General features: G+C 27.5%; 1 protein-coding gene across 1 annotated transcript in view; it reads left to right on the plus strand.

Annotated features, from left to right (window-relative positions):
- LOC129958193 (protein kibra-like) overlaps positions 1-22206 on the plus strand; it is a 47988-nt gene that overhangs the window by 7461 nt on the left and 18321 nt on the right. The window contains exons 2-12 of the mRNA XM_056070465.1: positions 5258-5367; positions 5870-5964; positions 7011-7303; positions 7405-7534; positions 7653-7772; positions 7860-8008; positions 12640-12804; positions 14681-14770; positions 14857-15564; positions 19151-19219; positions 20168-20254. Of these exons, the coding sequence (XP_055926440.1) occupies positions 5258-5367; positions 5870-5964; positions 7011-7303; positions 7405-7534; positions 7653-7772; positions 7860-8008; positions 12640-12804; positions 14681-14770; positions 14857-15564; positions 19151-19219; positions 20168-20254 (2016 nt within the window). The remainder of the gene's footprint in view (positions 1-5257; positions 5368-5869; positions 5965-7010; positions 7304-7404; positions 7535-7652; positions 7773-7859; positions 8009-12639; positions 12805-14680; positions 14771-14856; positions 15565-19150; positions 19220-20167; positions 20255-22206) is intronic.

Here is a 22206-nt window from a genome sequence, read left to right on the forward strand (position 1 = left end):
TAGCATTTAAAGAAAAGCTAAATGAATAGCTGGGATTCTTCTTCTTATTTTTTTTTATTTTCAGTTTAAGAATGAATACTACTCTTAAACTTGTTTAATTAAGGCAAGGTTAATTTTTTTTATGAAGAGTTGTTTTTAAAGAAGAGCGATACAATGTTTGCAATTTACAAATAAAAATGTGCATAAAATGTCTTTAGAAACAAGTTGAAGTAATTATAAAAAAAAAAGTATTTGAAAGAAATATTTTCATTAGGTGTAAAATTTTGGGAAAATTTTAGGAATGAAAGTAATTGTAGCTGCTTTCAGAATTGTTAAAAAATGGAATTATAGAAATTGCGTGAGGGAAATACCGTTTTATAAATTCTAGTGAATTCGTTATAGAATTTTTTTCATGCTGATATTTACAAGCTCTGTTGGGGGGGGGGGAAATCCATTTGGTATCTGAATACTTATTTAAAAATTGATTTTAAAATTTAAACTTCCTGCTTGGATTATTTTAAGAATTCTTTTAATTTATTGTAATAATCGCTCCAAAATAGCTATTATTATTATTTTACATTTCTTGGGTATTTAAGAAATTTGTGTATCAAAATGATATTTTGATAAGAAGCATATTATTTAAATTGAATGATTTTAAATAGTTCTCATTTTAAATATATGAAATGTTTGATTTTTATTCTTTAATTAAATAATGTCTATTTGATTCTATTCTTTGTTATTTAAATGTTTGGTTAACTGTTATTATTATTTTGGTTTATTTTTGCTCTGGTTGGCTAGATTGTGATTTTTGAAGGTTTTACTTTTATTTCTGCTGTAACTTTTCATGCTGAATTCAAATATGCAGTTGAAATTTTTGTATCGGCTCAATTTTTCTACATTGATTATTGCATTTTTAGAATCTGTTTTTTCTGATGATTTAAGGTGTAAAAAGATTTTTAGTGAGGCACTGTCATTTTGCAATTATAAAGGTGTTAATTTATTTCTAAAAAAAATAATAAAGGAGATGAATGATTCTTTCACCATCATACCAAAATTTGGCATCAAACATGTTTATTGTATTCACATAGTGCATGTCCTTATAAATGTATATTTCTTGGATATTTCCTTATTATTTTATTCTATTTTGCCTTTTTTTTGTAGCTTGTGCAAATAATTTGTGCTATATAATGATTATTTATTTTGCTATATAACATAGATCATAGTAAGAAGTAAATCATTCATTTAATTCTTGTTATGTATGTTGAAGAATATTTTTTAAAAAGATCAATGGCAAATTTTGATCCTCATTTTAAAAAAAAAAAAAAATGTCTTAAAATAATGTTTTTTGGTTCATGTTTGTAAGGTAGGTATTCTAAGATGAGAGCTGGACCTCTCATATAATCTGTTCATCTTATGTTGGCCATCTGATAGATAGGGCTTCTTGACATTTCCAATATTGTGGCTTGAACCACTAGACCACCAAGAAGGAATGGCCAAAAGTGAAAATCCTTTCTAGGAGAGAAAAAGCCATATATTTTGCATAGTTAACAAGATTATTCAACCTACTTTATATAAAATAATTAGGTTTTTTAAATAAGACAGATAATAATAGGATAACTTTCATTATTTAAAGATGGAATCTTGTATGTCTCCAAATACTATCTTTGATAACATAAAGAATTCAAGGATCTATTATGTGAAATAAACAAAAAAAATCAGTGCAGAAAACATCGAGAAATGTTATTCAAAATTTTTTTAGATAATCGTGAAGCTACAAACTAACTTGAAATCTTTAGTCAATTATTACAGTCTTAATAAGATATGGGCTGTAAATGTCTTTCTAGATACATTTTTTAGACTTCGATACAAATTTTGTCTCTGAAAAAAAATCTTAATTCTGTCGGCAACAAATGGGGATGCGACTTCACTTCGATAACTATACCATGGAAACTAGGTATTGGGAACAATGGAATAAAGGAATGCTTACTTGCTTCTGTTGAGCATCAAAGAGTGATGTACCAGGTACCAAAAATATCTCGAGCATAGGTATAAATATACTTGCAATAGCTGCTGCTTCACACGATCATTTTGGGACGCAAGAATTTTGGTGACATTAATTAATTGATAACAACTGAATTAAATAAGATCACTTAAGCGCACATCACATCAAGGATAAAAGTGCATCGGGGCTATCTATAATTTATCTTGAAGATAACAAAAGAACCTATTAATTCTTTGTTGACAATTATTCAATTGAATTTCACTTATTTATTGTTTGGATTTGTATTGTTTTTTAAAATTTGTGTAAGGATTCTACATACTGCATTTCAAAATATAAAGAGCTCGACTCATTTTCGCCTTTCCATTGAGGATTTTCTTCAATGTATTTTCACTCCTTTCTGAATCGTTGATGTTTTAATGCTTGATTTTGCTTGCAAAAAGTTTTGAATTTTACGATTAAGAGACTTACATTTTTAGTGGCATTGCAGCATGGATTTAATCATTTTAGGTAAACTTTCATCCTGTTCCAAGAATTTCGGCTTTACCTTCAGCATTGAAATAATTTTTTTTAGTATCAATATTGCTGCCCTTTTAATCCAATCCAGGCCTCTCTAGCCCAGAAAACAGAACTTGAAACATCATACCATGGGGGGGGAGGGAGGGAAATGCTAGCAGATATTTTCTTGCAAATTGGGTGAGAGATTTTGCAAATGTGACTAGTTAACACTAGATGAAAATGAAGGATTGGTAGATTCTTTCCTTCAAACATTAAATGATATATTGATCCCATTCTTTTCCCTATTTTGTGTCCATTACAATATGTCAGTTTGGGACCAGAGCATTTTGATAATATAAATAAAATTATAGTATTAACTATGATTACATTAAGCAATGCTAACTATATTTCATTCCTATTTAATGTTGATAGCATACTCAAAATACCCAATTCTATTTGAATTGGGTTTTTTTATTATGTTCAAAAACATTTTTTTTTTCCCCCCATCCTAGTGGTATCTTGCCTGAGGATGATTTAGTATTTTTTTTAATTATGGAGATATTTGCTCTATTAACTGACATTCTGTTAAATTTAGGAAGAATCTAGTCTTTTAAATGTACTAATATTTAAAAATGTATAATTTTATGTAATTTGCAAATACTTGTTATATATATATGCTTTGAGTGCAGGTATCTATCTGACCTATCTGATAATTTTTGTTGGTAAAAGGAAATTTTTAAATTGAGAATTAAAAAAAAAAAATCTTGTATTTCCGTAATTCTTTCTTGTTTATTAAGAAGTCTTTTTTTATTATAAAATTATATTTGTTTACTGTCAGTGTGTCATTTGAGAATCTTATGTTGGAAGTATTTATACTAATACTTCAATTCAGCTGTTTTCATTTAAGGACGAATGCAGTTTGTTATATTTGAGAAAAAAAGAATAATTTTATATTTTGTACTATGTTTCTTTAATATACAGCTTCATTTAAAACATTTGCAATTGTTAAAAATGGGTGTAATTTTCTTGTAATTAATGGTAGGGAAATAAAATTTAAGCACATAACAGTAGGATATTAAAGCTTAAAGTATGTGCTATATGTGATTTCTCTTGGTCTTGCAATAATATTGATGCAGTAGTCCATTTCATTTTGGACATTGAGAAGCATGTTTGTTGCCATTGATGCATGTTTAATATCTATATGTATGCTCTGGGCGCCTTGTATGTAAGTTTTCTGAAATTAATTGTGTTTTCATTTTATTAGTATATGCCCTAGATTCTGTCTTGACACTTTTATATATTTTGTCTTGTATTCTCTGGAGAATAAAATGTTGCAACTTTTGAAATTCTTCAGATTATTAATGTTTCTGGAATCTAAAGTTATACTGCCCCATTGAGGGCTGAATAAGATGTTAGGAATCTAAAATCGGTTCCTTCAACAATAAGGGAATATACTTTAGGTTTGTGAGAGGATAGTAAATGGAATGTGCTGTACTTTTTAATGGAATATTTTCCATCGTGATATTACATTAACTTTCATTCCAAAAGATTGCAAAATTTTTTTGCAAATTTGTAAAATTTGCAGAAGGGGGGGGGGAAAGGAAAGGATTTATGCATATGTTACTTTTATTGTTAAAATAACACTGCAATGTTAAGGATTTTTTAATTGATTTTTAGCCATAAAATTGTCATATTCCATGCTAATAAATAGTATATGTAAACAGAAATTTCTTCAAAATTGTAATCAAACTAAAAATTTCATTTGCTGTTATTGGTTTGTTAAACTTTTTTGGATTAATTACAATAGTATTGAGTTTTGAATCTCGGATGAAACCTTACTGATAATAATACTCCATCGGTTATATAATAAATAGAAGTGCTTTGTATTTTAGGTGAATGAAAACCTTTATATTTTTGTTGTTTGTTATATTTTCTTTAAACCAATTTTTTTTTTTTTCTTGCATCAGATAAATTTTGATGTATAGTATATTAGAAGAAAGTTGGTGTTTAATAAGCTGTTGAGTGTTTTGAAGAATGAGTATATTCTGAAAATTTCTTTCTTCTGAATTCTTTCTTTTCTTTGAAGCCATTTTTTATAGAAATATTTATCTGCTTACTTAATTTGATTATATGATATTTAGTTTCTAAGAATTATAAGGGAATATTGTTAATTTTATCTGCATTGGATGTATGCATAATAAATTATTGCATTCTGTATAATTTTTTTAAAACTTATTTTGTGGCAGCCTTATTTTTACTGAAAAATAATTGCTTTAATATCATCTTTGGTGATAAAAAAAAGGGGGGGGGGGGGCACATGTTACTATTAAAATAAAATGGGGGAAAATGAAGCATTAGTTAATGATAAGTCACTATTTTGTTTAGAATTATAGTTCATATCAAAATGGTACCCCACCTCTGATTAACTTGTATATAAAAAATTTGGTATCAGTGTTATTATGATCCAGTGGATCACATTGTACTCTTGCAGTCAAGATACATAGTTAAAGGAGCACTGCTATACACATATAGAACATATATTTGACTTTGTGTCGTGAGATAACTTGGAAATTTTCTTGACATAGGGTACTATAATTTCTTAATAACATGTAAATCTTTTTATTATTACAACAGCGCACTTTCTCTTTGTAATTAGATTTTTCTCAGAATTTGAACAAAACTGACTTAAAAATCATAAATCTTTTTCTTATTAATTTAATAGTTTCAGAAGCATTTTTTATTGTACTGAAAAGAATTTGTATATTGAATTTTTCTTTTTAGGTATACCAAACCTCAGACATTTGCTGACTGTGTAGGTGATGAGCTACCTTTTGGCTGGGAAGAATGCTATGACAATCAAATTGGTGTATATTACATTGATCACATTAATCGTAAGTTCCTTATTTTTTCTCTTTGCATACCAAACATTTGTTTACATAAAAGGGACTTGATCAAATTTTATTTGAAATTTAGGGTCTTATTTTGAATTCCATCTTCTTTTAAAGTTAATGCAAATTTTTGTGTGGTGTTCGATCAATATATCAAAGTATTTACAACATTCTTCCAAACTAAAATATTCCCCCCCTCCCCATCTTGCTTTGTTATTTGCTTAAAATCTTTTGCATACTATTTCTATTCGCATCTATTTTCCTCATACAAAAATAAATATATTTATGTACAAAAAGAAGATTGCTAAGTTTAGTATATAAAGAAATAGAAGAAGAAAAAGATATTCATAAATTTAATTCTGGATGTAGTTAACTTTGCCAGTATGATGATATAAGTATCCATTAATTACTGATATATTTTGTATTAACTGTCTCCCTTTCCAGTTCTGTGTTATTTCTTAATGTGATATTTTATTTATTTTTTGACAACTTCCTTTATTTTTAGAATCCAATCAAATTGAAGATCCTCGACAACAATGGAGGCAGCTTCAGGAAGCTATGCTAAAGGACTACTTGCTTACTGCTCAAGAAGATTTAGCTGTAAGTATACCAGCAAATTGAATTTTGAAATAAGATAATTGGGAGTTTATTTGAAAGAAAGAAGAAAGAATGAAGTTTCTTCAGGTTATCTTTATTTACCTGTATTGGAAATTTTCTACTACTATGAATTTTGATTGTTTGATTTTAGTGAAGAATTGATACTCTGGATGTGTTTATATTGGTGTAATTTGAAATGTTATGAAATTTTAGATGGTACATTTAATGCTTATAATAATGTACTGTTATCTTATATTTTGTTTGGCACTTAAGTCTACATGTCATGAAATATATCTTATGTTAACGAAGTAAGTGAAGCTTGATATTCTAAACATTACTTCATACACCTTTTATACACAAGCACACATGCTGTTTAATGAATTGCCACCTGTCTGCAATCATTATGATACTTCAGGTTTTTTTTATTGTTCTGAATTTAACAGAAGCATTTTCGTTACACTATCTTTGGATTATTTTTCTTAACTTGGACAATATTTTACAAAATAATTGAAATTTCCAATATATTCTATTATATTGTCCAGAGACACAGGTATTCTTAGGCTTTTAAATGAAGGATTAGTTGTGAAGAAATGAATAAAACTTCATTTTAATATTCTTGCATATTAAAAAGGCTTTGGCAACTTTCATTGAAGTTTTATTATAAATTTTTGTCTTAATAATTTATCATCTTTGAATCTTAAAGATGGTATTTTAGGTTATAATGCCATGTAACATATCATTATTGATTCATCCTTAACATATATCAATAAAATATCTTCGAACATTATTTCTCTGATGCAAAAATCATGAGTTGGATATAACTTATGTCAAGAATCAAAATTTTCAATACATTTTATTGTCCAATTACAACTTGTTTAAATTAGAATCGATCGCCTCTGAATTTATATTGCAATTTAATCTAGAACTTCTTAAATGAATGGGTATAGAAATAATTAAGAATAGATTTTGTAACTCTAATGTAATTCATGAAACAAACTTAAACAGCATTAATTAATGAAGTAATATATATATATATATATTTTACCTAGGCCAAAAAAGAAATTTTTGATATAAAGCAACAGCGATTGTCTCTTGCTCAAGATGAATATCATCATTTGACTGCAGCTCTTCAGGGTCTGAGCTCATGTCCATCAAATATGAGTCTCTGTTCATCTGGATCTGCTGCATCATCTACTAGCAGCTGCACAACTAAATTCGATCCTGATCTTCTAAAAGCTGATGTTGCATTAGCCAAAGATAGAGTAGCAAGGCTTAAAAGAGAATTGGAACAAATTCGTACTGAGATGTATTATAAAGAGCAAGGTTTGGAAGCATTATCACAGTGCGTAACTTTGTCATCAAAATTATCATATTTACTTTGTTGTCAAAATTATCATATTTGTTATTCTTACTGATTTGTTAATGATTTTTATAAATGTGTAGGGTGGATCAGCAATTTTCTGGGCAGACAACTAGTTATACTTTGGCTGAGGCACAAGCAATTATGGAAGAACTGCGAAACATACAAAAATCGCTCAGTAGTGGGGAAAAAGAGAAAGCTGAATTAATGCAGGTATATTGCTCTTTACTTAAATTTTTTCATTTTGTTAATAAAGTCTTAAAGACCTTCCAATTCTATATTTTCATTGTGTTGGCATCAGTTTAGTTAACTTTTAATATATTTTTTAAAGAGCTTATCAAGGTTGAAAGACGACCTTTCACGATTACAACCATCATCACCTGATGCTTCATCTATGAATATTCCTCTAGAAAAATTTAGCACAGCTTCTCAGACTGATTTGTCAGGCGAGGTATGTCTTTCCCCTTTCTAAATCTTGGTAAATTGTGAGCTATATGTAATCTGTCTTTATCTCATATGCAATATATTCGTTCTTTAGTTTGCTCCGATTGGTGCTAGATTGGCTGAAATGGCAAGAATGAGGTTACAGTATGATGAAGCAAGAAAGGAAGTGCATAGAATTCAACAAGATCTGACAGATCTTGAAGAAAAAATGTCTCCAGGGCAATCAGAATCTGATAAAGACAGGTAGTTAATAACTTGTTGATATTTGTAATTCCTTCAATTAAGATAATCGTTTTTTGTTACTAAAGAGATTGCGGATATTAAAACATGAATTTCTCCTATCTTCATCCTTAAGTTTTTAAATATTGTAAAAATTTGAGATTGTTTTTGTGGTATTTCATTAACTAGTTGTACATTAAGATCTACTTATATTTGATATGTACTGCTTATGATTGTATATCATATTTCAACTTTCCACAATTTACATTTTGATTGTCATTTGTGATTTTCCATTTTTAATTGTTCAAAAACCGCATTTTGATCTCGTCCTGTATTTAAGATGCTGACTATAACAAAGAAATTAAGGATTGATTAGATATTTTATTCGTTTCCTTAACTCTTGTAATTTCGGATCTGAATTTTTAAAATCTACATACCCTCCAACATTGATTACCTAGTCATCAGTAGCACTTTTTAGTGGTATTTTACATATAATGAATGTAATATCAACAAATTATTGTGCAGATATTTCTAAAGAACTTTAATTAAAAAACAAACAATTTAATTTTAAACCAATTTGAAACATTATTCAAAATTGTTTAATAGGCATTTATTATTAATTAAATATATGTGAAATAATTTTTTTAAAAAACAGCACGATTTTATTGGTCCTACAAGTGAATGCTATTTGTTAGACATCTATAACTTTAATTCATTAATTAGCTATTACTTTTGCTTTTTTAAGTCATCGCTCAGTTAAAATCATAACCAACATTTTCATTTTTATTACGAGCAGTGACACTAGTGCTTTTATATTCATTCTCCCCCTAACTATATTAAAAAATACTTTCACTATCTACAATACTGCGAGCTAAGATTCTGGTAAAGGATCATTTCGGTGTTTTTTGTAGTTTTCGATAGTTTTTCGCTATATATCCGTAATTCTATAGTTTTCACTTAATTTCTGTAATAACTGCGGAAACTGATTAGCTGTTGGAGGGCATGAATCTCATTTTCAAATTTTACTTGAATGTGGGTTTTTTTATTGCATTATTTGAAGCCTCTCAACTAGTTGTGTGCATTGTATACTGATTTAACTTTCAATTCAACATACGAGTTAAACAGAGTGAATTGTGCATCAAGATAAAATCCAGATTTCCATATGTTTTAATTTATTTTGCAGAGATTGCAAGATACAAATTTAGCTTCAGGATATATTAGTTAATAGTAATTTTTACATATATTGACACTGTTTCCCTTAATTTTTTTTTTATTGTTTCTCTATTAGCCTATTTTTAGTGTAATTTAATTAAATTACTTAGACTTATTCTTCTCGCAAAATATTAGAATTGTAATATGCAGAGCTCTTTCTTCATTATAGCGATCCTAGTTGCAAGAATGGAGGAAAAATTTTATGTTAACTGATTCATACGATAGGCTTTTATTGGTTACAGTTTGTAAAGGGTAGTTCTTAATTTGAAAATGATCTTTATTCTAGTTTAATTTCTTCTGTTATAAGAAACTTAAAGCATTATTACTTTAGATAAAGTATAAATGGCTGAGAAGTTTATTATACTCATTTTTTTATATTTTACTTATCCTCTGGTTGTTAAAAAAACATTTTTTTTTTCAGAAGAAGGTAAAATAGAGAACTGGGATAAAAATATTGTCGCTACATGCACATGAATACAAAATAATTTTGTTAGTTTTACGAAATACATCATTCATATTAGTTTTATGAAAGGAAAATCAAATTAAACAGGCTAACGCATATCGGATGTTTTCCGACATTCCAGATTTTTTGTATTAATAGAAATTTGCAAGTTGATAACAAAGAAAACCCTTATTACTCACAGAGTTTGTACAAATTAAGAAAGGAGTGTGTGTGATAAATTTGATGCATTTTTTGTACAGAGTGCATTATTAGAATTTTAAATAATTTTAAAATTATATGCTACAATCGCAAAAAAGCATTATTGCATTTATAGAAGCAATTTCTGCGTAATATGCTATACATGTTTACGAGTAAAGTGCCTGTACTTCCTACATATTTAGATTTATCATCTAACCTGAAATTATCTGTGCACAAGCCGGAGACAAATACCAAGACACAAAAGTTTACAAGATGTTAAATTCAGTGCTCCTTATATAAAAAAAACTGCTAAAATGTTAAGATCATAGCAAACAAACAAACAAAACTTTCTATAGGTATTATTGTATTAGAATTGAGAAAAGAATTTACCTGGTAATTTTTTTCAAAATAATCTCTTGCATAGAGTGCATATATTTAATCGGTTATAATTTAGTTGCCTTCCATCATTGATTGATCCATCTCAGTGAAGACTGTTGATTTAGTGAGATAAGCTTAAACAGTGTCTTAATACATAGTTAGGGCTAGCAGATAGCTTCCCAAAACTTTTCTACGCGAGTGGGACCGTAAGTCTAAAAAACAACTTTAGATAAAGCAAGAATGTCTTCCAAGGGAAAATTTAATTCCAGGATCAAAAGAATGGATTTGGGAATGTTATTTTGCAGAATTTAGGTGATCTAAAGCAAGTCCGTTTGTCACTTTTACATATCTTAGCTTTTAATAAAAATGATCTTTGTTTCTAATATTTAATTTTTTTTTTTTTTTTTTTTTTGCTGAAACAGTGTATCAGTCCAGATATAAGACAGTCGATGGATGATTTAGTGAACATTAAAAAATAAAATTTAGTGTCGAGGGAAAAAAAAAAATTGGTTAGTTATCAAAAACACCATTTAGAAGTTACAATGATCCTAAAATTTTGGTGCAGTTAATAAAGAACAGGGCGAGAAATCTCGCCAAAGTATAAAATATGTGCTAAAATGTTACATGAGACACTGAAATTTGAATATGACAACAAATTACTTTTAGAGGTTTAAAGAGATATTAAACCAGTTTCAATATCTAAAGGACACTAGCATTTCTTCAAAGGAAAGGTAAAATAAATTTGTCTAAATTTTATTAAGTAATTTTTTTAGATATACAACTAATTTTATTATTTGATGTTTTTCAAGTGTTTGTAGAATTTTTTATGATAAATTCTTTGCAAATTATTTGAATAAAAAATAAATTGCTGTCTAAGTTGTTTGAAATTAAAAAAAAAATTTACTTCCACAATTGGCAAAAATGAAATCCTTATCAATCGGGGGGGGGGGGGGGGGAAGCAACATAGCAAGTATATTCATAAATTTATGTAAACCTCAGCCGAAAATGTTAATGTTAGGCCTATGTATCAGCCAAGTAAACTATCTAAGTAGCATTTGTAAATTGATTTTGAAATGTTTTTAATATTAAAGTTACCTTTTGGAAAAACAGCCTTTTCAGAATATGATATTTAGTTAATATTATAAAGTTTGCATAATGCTGGTTTATGCAATTTCATATCGATTCTGTTTTCATGAAACATTAAGCGGAACTGTTTTGTTTCATATTTCTAATAGATTGAAGATTCATGCTTTTCCAAGTATTAGTGCAACTTTTCTTTGAGATCTTGGGTAATGAGGTTTATTTTCAAAGCTTCTCTGATTTAAAAAAAAATAAATAAACATTTAAAATTTTCATTAAATAAATTAAAAATTAATTTAGTTGAACGAAATCTATACCGTCATTAAATTTCCAATTTAGTGTGTTACTCAGATGAAAAAAATTGCTGTCTAAGTTGAATTTATTTTCTTGTATTTCTTGCTTAAAAACTCCTTATTTGAGAAAATAGCATCGTGGAATAGCATTTTTTTTATGGAATGCAATTTAAAGTACATATAGTTGAATGTTAAAAAAATTTATTGTCTTATTTTCGAAGGGTAAAAATTGAAATCTGTATTTGTACTGTTATTAAATATAATGTAAGATGCATTATCCGTGTAAGGGCCGATCTTTCTGCTTTAAAATAACTTCGGAAATATGTAGTTCGTGTTATAGTGTTATTTATGGCATTGTAAAATTTAATGGTTTTTTAAAGTGTTTTTCAGTGATACAGCAATATTAAGTGTTTTAATTTGAAAAGATAACACATGTATTATTGCTTGTTTCCCAGTTCGAAATATAAAATCTCAGTACTAAAGTTTCTACTATAAAAATTTCTATAACTGTTTTTCATTATCAGTATTAACTGCAATTGTCAGTTAATGTTCTGTTTAATTCTACATCACATTAAACATGTATAAAGAAATATTTTCCAATTTATTTTTTCTTTCTCTATTGAGTTCAATTTTTTACAAAGCATAGTTTATTGCAGTTAAAGAGTTATTATTATTTCACTTTTGTAACAGCACATATCAATATTAAATTTATTACACAAAAATGATTATTTTTGAGAGTTAAATTTAAAAAAAACCCTTCATGGTTTAATATTGGGTGAATTTCAGTCATAAGATCTTGATGTATTAAAACATTAATTGTTTTCTTTTTATTTGGGCTAATATATTTAGTTTGAATATATTTTCTACCATCAGTTTCTTTATAGTAACTTGCATGAATAAATATTACTTTTGAAATACTCTGTTTATTTATGTTATATATATTAGTATGTGATTCTTTATTCTTTTGCATGCTGAGTATACATTTTTTTGTTATAAACATCTGCCTTGCCTCTGCAAATTTTGCATGTCATTCTCTTTGCTTGCATGGCTAGGCTGCTCCTCATTCAAGAAAAAGAGCAGCTCCTACGAGAGTTGCGTAGCATCAACCTGAAGGGTCGAGGTGAATCTGAGATAAATGCAATTCAAGGAGAAATTTGTAAACTAGAACAAGAACTTGATAATGCTATGGAGATGTCGAACAGAGCAATAGCTGATAGGTAAGCATATTATTAACAGACATTTACTGGCTCACAATTCTAGAGAAAGGACTAACTGCTGCCTTTCGGGGGGGGGGGGGGTAGATTTGCTTCGGGCAACTGTGTAATGCATGGAAATCGAAATGTGTCACTGTCTATTAAAGATACACTCTCTTGAAACTCATGTATAAAACTTTAATTAATAATGAAATATACGTATATATATAATATAAAAATTATTTGAACTATTTGAGTCATTAAAAATTATTTGAATTAAATGTTAAATTTCATTGAATAGTGAGTGACATTTGATTCAAGATATTAACAATATTAAAGCTGATGATTTTTTTGAAAAAATAGCGAAATCTTTAAATTTTAGAAGGTAGTAAGGTGTGAATAGTTGGAATGAAGGTGAAAATATGGAAATTTGGATACAATGTACCAAATAATTATTTATGATTGATAATAATTATTTATGATTGGCATGTTGTAACAAAAGGAAGTTTTATCTGTATAATTTTTCAATTAGACTGATTCATAATCAGTGTATAAAAATATTCTTAGTTAGAAAAGTTTTTTCCTGATGTCTTTCTGAGAAAATTCTCTGTAAAAATAAATAAATAAATAAAAATAAGAGTATTAGTTATAGTTATCTAAAGCATGTCGAAATTTAATTCACTCTAAAAACGGTTTTCATATGACTTTGATTTAAATGAGGTATTAAAAATGGCTTTGGAAGTTAATTTTAAAAATCTGATTTTTGATTTTTCTTTTTATATGAATATTCTATTCCAGTTATTCTACTAATTATGTTTGAAAACAAAAATAAATTTTTATTACTTCAAAATTGTATACGTGAATGTTGGAAATGATCAATAAATTAAGTTGTAAGAAATCTTATTATTTTTTAAGGGGTCTTTTAAAATAAATCGTCGTGATACAGATTTTAACATTAATCTTATTTCTTTTATTGGTTGCAATTTTCGATAAATATGCGATAAACTGGGGTTAGGTCAATAATTAATTTGGGGCAGGCTATTGTTTTTATCATTTGAATAGCTGATATTTTATATTCTTTCTTCTCAATAAACTGAGAATGTGTGTGGAAACGTTTTTAATTTTTTAAAAAATCGCCATTTTTATAAGATTTTGTACTGAATTATTACAAACTGCAATCTTTCACATTCTTAAATTTAGAATTTTTAAGCAAGAAGAATGTTATACTTTCTTCAGTGATTAAAAATGCAAACAGAAAAATTTCGTAATTAAAATTGTAATCATTGTCCATACTGTCCAGATAAAATCCTGCATAAAGTCTTAAAAAATGGTATTTTAAATGGTTCACTGAATTTTTGTCTCCAGGGCAAAATATTTTTTGAGATTTCTAAACTGTAGATAAGCATAAAAGCTATGATTATTTACAAATATTCATATCCTCTTATTTTGCTCTTTTTTAAATTTGTGCCTATGCTGATAAATATTTAAAAATATTATTGGTCTAAGTAAAATTTTATTCCTTTTTTGTTCTTTTGGTGTCTCCTAACATCCCTTCTCCATACACAGACACCTAAATCCAAAAAAAAGAAACCGAGTGAATTTCTTTTAATTACATTGTGATATTTGCTTAGACTTAAACAAAAATTTGGGTTGTGAATTAACCAGTATAAATTGGCACATTTTTTTTTCTGTTGTTCTTTGTAAGAATTCCAGCTATCCCCCTACATAGAAAAATTAATGTTTTTTTTTTTTTGTAACGCTTTTCAAATTTGTGTATAATAGTTGTTTAATTTGTCCAAAATCTGCTCGTGTCATAAAACAAATTAGTGCTAAGAACTTCTATGTCTATTATGTATACGATTTTTTTAGAAATTTTTAAAAGCAGTTTTTGTTTTTGTAGATTGAAACTTCACGAACAAAAGAATTTATTGTTGTTGCAACTTAGAGATTCAATGCGAGTAACCATGTCTTTAGAGTCTCAGTTAAAAAGGTATAATTTTATTATTGAGAAGCATAGCATTTTTGTTTACTTTGAGATTTTTATGAAGTAATGAAACCTTTGTTTTCTTTTTATAGTCTTTCTGCTAGCACATTGTCTGTGTCCTCCAGTAGTTCTCTTGGATCTTTGAGTACTGGATCATTATCAGCAAGCAGTAAGGGTTCTTTAAGCAGTTTAAGTTTCACAGATATATATGGTCTTCCTCAGTGTTCAGTTGACCCTACTCTTCAGGACTTGCATAAACGTGTAGGCCATTTGATTCAAGGCAATTCACAAGTCAATGCACCTACTAGTTTTGAAGATCCTGCCACTACATCCCTTTCAGTTGGTCATAGTGTTCCATCTCTATCGCCACGTTCATCATTATCTTCCATCTCTCCACCAGTTTCACCATATGAATATGGCCCTCCTCCTAGTTATGAACAGACTCATCTAGAACGCCTACAAAGGCAGCTGCCATCAAGCATAGAGGAACAGTTATCTGATTTGAAACTTTCTCCTTGTGCTGCAGAATGTTTAAGAACTGAACAAAATGTGTTTAATGATCAAAAGCTGCGTTCAAGTGGTATGTTTCTTGTAGGTGAGCAGAATATAAATTTGAGAAGTTATGGAGAATCATCAAATGAAACTCATAGCAATCCACCTTTAAGTCCAATTTGTGAATTAGGAAGCGATGATCTTCAACCTTGTACATACCCTAGTTCTAATAACAAAAGTGTTTCTGCTGCTGTTAGTGATGAATCTGTGGCTGGAGATAGCGGTGTGTTTGAAGCATCAAATAAAAGGTAAGATTTTTGTTATTGCTGATTTAGTAATTGATGCAAAAGTAGCATTATGTCAGTAGAAGTTTTATGCCATTTGAGAACATAATTGGATTTTGTTTTTATTTTATTTCAGACATATTCTGCTGGCCAGAATATGTATAGCTTATAAAGAATTATAATATATTTGAATTTTTAAAATATAAATGTCATTATTTTATATTGCTTCATTATCTGTATTTACTAGTCAAGTTTTTCTAAAATTTTAAATTTGCAAAGAAAAAAGTAATGACATATGTTTTTTAATATTCTTAGGATTTCAGACAATGAATTTAACTTTTATGATTTTTAATTTCACTATTGATGAAAATCGGAATTAATTTATTTTTAGGGATATTGAAGTCTCAATGTTTTATTAACCTATTAACACCCAACTTAATTTTAAGCATAGATTTCTTTAATTGCCTTTAAAATTATTTTAAATGCTCCAAATCTAAAATAATTGTGAAGTGAGATTAAATTTTTTAAAATTTTTGTTTGGTTTTTTTTATTTTTTAGAAATATTAATGGTAATTCTAAGAAGTAATTTTGGAATAATTTTCTTGTGTGTTAATTGATATTTGAAATATAGTTATATAATATATTTATAAAATATCATAAAGGCAAAAGGAGAAATACCAGCAAAAAAATAACAAAAGGGGAAGGGGTGAAAACTGAAAGTAAACCAGTGTATAGAAAAGTGTTCAAAGCTTATAGCAGTAAAAAGGGGATAAAAGACGTTTAACACATGCAAAAACATTTACATTTCACATTCTGTTTTACTTTTTATTTCTACCTTTACTGTTGATTGATTTTTTTTTGTATGTAAATTCACATTTTTTTGCATTAAAAAGTTGACATTGTGGTGAAGTTTTATAAGCCATATAACAGCTTTATCTTTAAAATCTGGGTAATGGGTAGTGTATACCAATTGAAAAATGTTTAGGAGATATATATTGACTTCTTGGAAAAACCAAAAGGGAAACAAAGGATTGTGTTCAGTTTATCTACAGAAATGAAATGTGCATGCAATATAAATAAGACTTTGTTCATTAATGAACTAAAATGAGAATTTTGAGGTAGGAACATTTTTTTCATATTGGAAGAAAAATCTGCTATCTCTTTTGATTCCTTGTGAAGTTGCTCCCCCATTTATTAACTGTCACATATGAGACAAGGGTTATAATGGGAAAGGGAATTAAATCTAATAAATGGCCCCAGAGAAGAGTGTGCTAATTCTGCTTATTTAAAGAAATACTAATGACACAATATTTTTAATGGTGTGGCATCTTTATCTTATGTTTTGAAGAGCAGACATGTTGCTTGTACAGCATATGTACTGCTTGTAAGGAAAAGATAAAATTGTGTAGTATACATTGATCTGGGTATATTTTAGTTAGGTTATTTTGGGATCCTCTATATATAGGATGTGTTCATACTTTATTTCAATATGTATTATAATCATTCATGCAATTTCATAAATATAAACTAATATTGATGAAACTAGGGTTGAAGGAATCTACATAATTTTTGTTTTCCAGGTTTCTTATAGAAATCTGTATTTTCCTTTCATGGCAGAGTTTTTGTTTTAATTGAAATTATCTGAAATATCCAGCATTGCTGAAGATGAAACAGTGGTTGTTTTGACTAATGGGAACAATTTCTGCTTTAATTGAATTGAAACTTTGCTTATACAAACTTTATGTGTCAAATGCAAAAAATAATCTATTTAGTATCAGTTCTGGATAGTATTTAAGCATATAAGAACAAATACTATTAAAATAAAGTTATGTCAAGTATCATAACACACAAACTCCATTGTTTATTTTCAATAAATAAACTTTTGAATACTTTTAAAACCATTAAAAATATAGTTGAAAAGATTTTGCTCTTTTTCTTTTTCTTTTTTAGTACAAAAAAAAAAAATGAGTTGGAAATTTAATCATTGTATAACAATGGAGTGTATGCAAAATTTCTTATTTCGAATTCGTTTATAACTATTCAATTATTTGTTAACTATTCAATTATTTTATTCAAGATGATATAAAATTATTTTTGATGGGATAATTTGTACCAAAGTTGCTGTAGAGAAGAGGCAACATTTTGTTTAATTGCCAATTGTATATTTAATTAAATTTTGCATACTTCAATGACAATATTCTTTTTCCTGTCATGGTCCTTTTTGCTTTAATGGGTATATATGTCACGAAGATAAGACTTTTTCCTTGTAAAATAAATCCAACTTGGGATATAATAGAAAAGAAACACTTTTACATGGGGTTTAAAGTTTAATCTTACAAAAGTTGAGTTGTAAGGGTCAAATAATTTAGTTGAAAGTGATGTGAAAAAAAATTATAGTAAATTTTTTCTGGCTAATTTTTGCTGGGAAAACATTGCTGAAAAAAATGACATGGTTTACATTTTTATGTTGTCCTCCAGTCATATTTAGTGAAATACTTTTGATGTTAACATGTTAAATAAAAAAAACAACAAAAAGGTTTCTTTCTTCTGTGATCAAAATTAATAAGTGTTAAGAATTTTGTTTGAATGGCAATATTCTTGAATACTTCAATGACCACATTGAGGAAAGTCAAGTAAATAGACATATGATACTTCCTCAAGACTGCTGCTTATTGATCTGAAAAAAATGAAATTCAGAATTTCATAATTTGGTCATTTTTGGTTTGCAAAAGAAAGAACTTTTTCGTATAAAATGTTGGTATGATGGGAATATTTTTTTTTATTTACAACTAAAAAGGGCAGAACCAAAAATCTCTAACAATGTAAGCTGCAGTTTCTTTCTGCATTACTTTTATTGACTCAAACAACTTAAAATATATAATTCTTTGCATTATTTTGAACATTTTTCCAAATGGAATTATGGTGTACTGAGTCCAAAATGCTGGACTAATACATAAATATTGTCAATATTTTATTATGAGTATGAAAATAACTGTTATGATTTTTATGGTAGTAGACTGCAACATCAACAAAACTTATTTTGGAAGGTGTGTTAACACAATTGTTTCATGCATTTTCAGTTTTTAAATCTGAATTGAGGCCTCTTTTGACGAGTCAATTTGTAATGGAGTGAAATAAGACAAATGTCTTTGTGTGTTAGCAGAAATTTTTTTTTTATATCTCAAATCTGATTTGATTGAGCACATATTTGCTGCATTTTAATATTAATGAACCTGACTTGAGATGATGTAGCTATTAAATGTCTGCTACTAGATTTGGTTTTTCAATAATATGTTATTGGAATCAAATTTTTTCTTTGAGAAATAATTGTTTATTTTAAGATGTACTAAGAATTTTTCTATTTCCTTAATTGTATGTCTTAAACTTTATTTAAAAAAAAAAGTGAATTTTTCTTTGCAATTTTCGTGTTTAAAACATTTTCTGTACTGTAAAATTGCATAAATTTTGTTATCTTAAAATAGTGTAAAATTTTAAAACATTGTTATGACATCAAATTTCCTCTTATCAATGCTGCTCAATTTGCAGTGTTTTAATAAAAAAAATGTATTGTGCATTTTATAATTTATTCTAAATAGTTTTATTTTTCTAGACTTGCTGAGGATCGCTTTGGTCTCAGTGAATTGAATTTAGAAACAGCCCAAGTACAAGTTAAATTAAGGTATTTCTTTAAAAAGTATTTTTTACTAAATATGAGCTTATAAGAATCTACTTTTTCAAGTGCAAATTTTCATGGAACTTGTATCATTAATGTAAATTCATTTAGGACATATAATCTTTATGGGCATGTTAACAGATTTAATAAACTGTGCAAGAATGGTGAAAGCTGAAGTATAATTTTATATATTTGTGCTCATTAGATTGCCCGCTTATTAACTCCAAAACTATATTTCTTTGTTAATTTTCTATCAATTTCTGAATAAAAAAAAATGATTCAGAAATTGAAAGAAAACCATTTGTAACATGAATTTCGTAATGTTAATTAAGGATTTTTTAAAAAAATTTGTTTAAAGTACATTTAAATTGAAAGTTGCTAAAATTTCATGTAGAAGAGTTTCTTTTAATACGATAGTAGTTAAAACATTACTTATAGTGATAATCATTGTATCATTTGAAACAGTCTAATAGTTTGAATGTTTTTGAAACAAACCATTTAATTAATTCAAGATCATTAGTATAGATTAGGAGAGTAAAATGTACCATGTTTTCCTAGTTACTCCTTCTTTGGAAGGAATACAGAATTGTATTCTTCAGTTTGGTATTCAGAGGCTTTTGTTCATTATGTTAAAAATGCATTTATTAAGAATCATTTTTCAAAATTAAATCTTTACATGCTTTTTTTTTATATAGATGTCTATTTGATCTAGCTGTAGATGATCTTTGCTATTTATTCTTGCACTTCTTTTATCTTTTTAATGTGCCAAACATAATCTTATTTCCATGTATTGTGATCAATATTTTCAATCTTGTCTATGGAGAAAAATTCTTAAACATAAAAGTATTACATGTTCTTTTTAATGTTTAAAAAAATTCTAAATTTTTTTTAATTATAAAAAAAACTTAGAACATCGAATTTTATGTATATTTTATTATGAAAATTTATTCATAGATATTCAATAGAAGATGGCCTTCTTCATGTGGGTATTGAAAGAGCCCGCAATTTAACTGCTTTATCTGTTCCCGAGTATTATAAAGTGTAAGTTTTCTTTTGAGTGTTTAAATGACTTTGAGATTAAATTGAAATGATTTCATTGACTTTTGAGTATTTAACCTCTTTGTTTCTTTATTTCTTACAAAATTAAATTTACTTTTGGCATTGTATATTGTTTTTACAAGCTTATATGATATATGCTCATCATTGAATTGTAATTCTTTAGTAGAAAGTGGTAACTTACGATTTCTATTTTCTTTCTCTCTTTTCTCATTCTAACTTCCTTGTATCAAAGAGTGCAGTTATAAAGAAGACAGCTGCCCCTTTTCTCTCCTTGTAATATGCGAATTATTTCTATAATGTAATTATATCATTCGTTTTTGAGAAATGTAGCTTGAGTAGTTTTTCTGTTTTATATTATAATTTCTTTTTGATATCGCATTCATAAAATTTTTTTCTATACAATTAAAAACATTTTTTCAATTTCAAATAGCATCCCACACTTCTCGAATTGTTTTAAATTGCTACCCTAGCAGTTATTAAGTTTCGGTTCGAACATCATACAAAAGTGGGAAGTCTCCTTTCTGAATTGTAAAAACACTGCGAACTTGTTTTTTCGCCTTCTGTCTATTTCAGTTTCTTAGCAGCGAATCTACTCCGCATTTCTCTCCAGTGACTGTATTATGGCTCGGACTTGTTGGCTGTAATGTCAGAAGCTGCATTTACATTTACTCTTTAATCACTTAACAATAATCGGAGTGAGTTTATCAATGTTTGCAAGTTCTTTTAAAAGACTATTACGATTGTTTATCTTAACATTATGTATAATATGCAATTATTATAAAGGAATAAATCTTTTATCATCTGATACACCCGATTGGAACTATTATAATTTTTAAGAAATGTGGATTTAGAATTAAGACAAAATAAATGCCAACATATTTATGTCAATGACAGTAGCTCATATTTTTTCTTCCCATAGTAATTACATAAAACTTTTTAATGTCGTATTTATTTAAAAACAAAACTTTTATTGCTCATTTTTGTTCATTTCCTATTCAGTACTTCATTTTTAGTTAATTTGTATAAAATCCCAATTAAATGAGTTCATATTTTTCCATTTATTCTTTTGTCATTGAGTAATGATTACATCATTTGGTATATGTAATGGTTATCTTTCTTAATGCTAACGCTAAATTAGCCATCGTAAGAGGACTAATTATTTCACTATCTTGTTGGCTTATGTAATTGATTGGATATAAAATGTGCAACTTTGGGAAAAAAAAAAAAACTGTTCATTTTTTATATTCAAAATATTTTTATTAATGAATGAATTATTTTAAATTAATATACTAAATAATTGAAATTAAAATTACACAAAGGATTATTTATAAAAGGATAAAATTTAAAAATACAAAACAGTAGGTGCTGTAAATGAAGTGAAATCCTCTGTATTTTTGTCATTGTTTTTTTAATACAATGCATACAGTAAGGAATAACAATCGGCGAATAAGATTTTGTTTTTCGTGGTTGTGTACTCATTTTATTTTAAGATTGGAATTCTTAAAATTTTACTGCCAGTCTAATAATTATGAAATAAGATACTGCCTTGCTGATAAAAAAAATTAAATTGAGTTTTAATTGGTGATTGTCATGCACTTCTATGCATACACTGTGACTATTCAGTTGATTGCTATTTAAAATTATCATGCCACTATTTAACCTCGCCCTATCCAACTATAAACTTTTTACTTTCCGAATGATCGGAAGACAACAACTGAAAGTTGTTTTTGCAGTGCTGTCGATAATTCTTTGGACCAAATGCTTCAAAGAGAAGGGTTGTAATTGCTAAATGCTGTATTAACTTATAGACCTATAATTTTGTATGCTTGTTTAAATAGTTAAAAAGTATTCTTAGATTGAATTACTAAAAAAGTAATTCCAAGATGCTTCAGAATATATTCAAATAGATAATCAACAACCTAATACAAGTTTAA

The sequence above is a fragment of the Argiope bruennichi genome, chromosome X1 (genome assembly GCF_947563725.1).
Source record: "Argiope bruennichi chromosome X1, qqArgBrue1.1, whole genome shotgun sequence".
Lineage (NCBI taxonomy): Eukaryota > Metazoa > Arthropoda > Arachnida > Araneae > Araneidae > Argiope > Argiope bruennichi.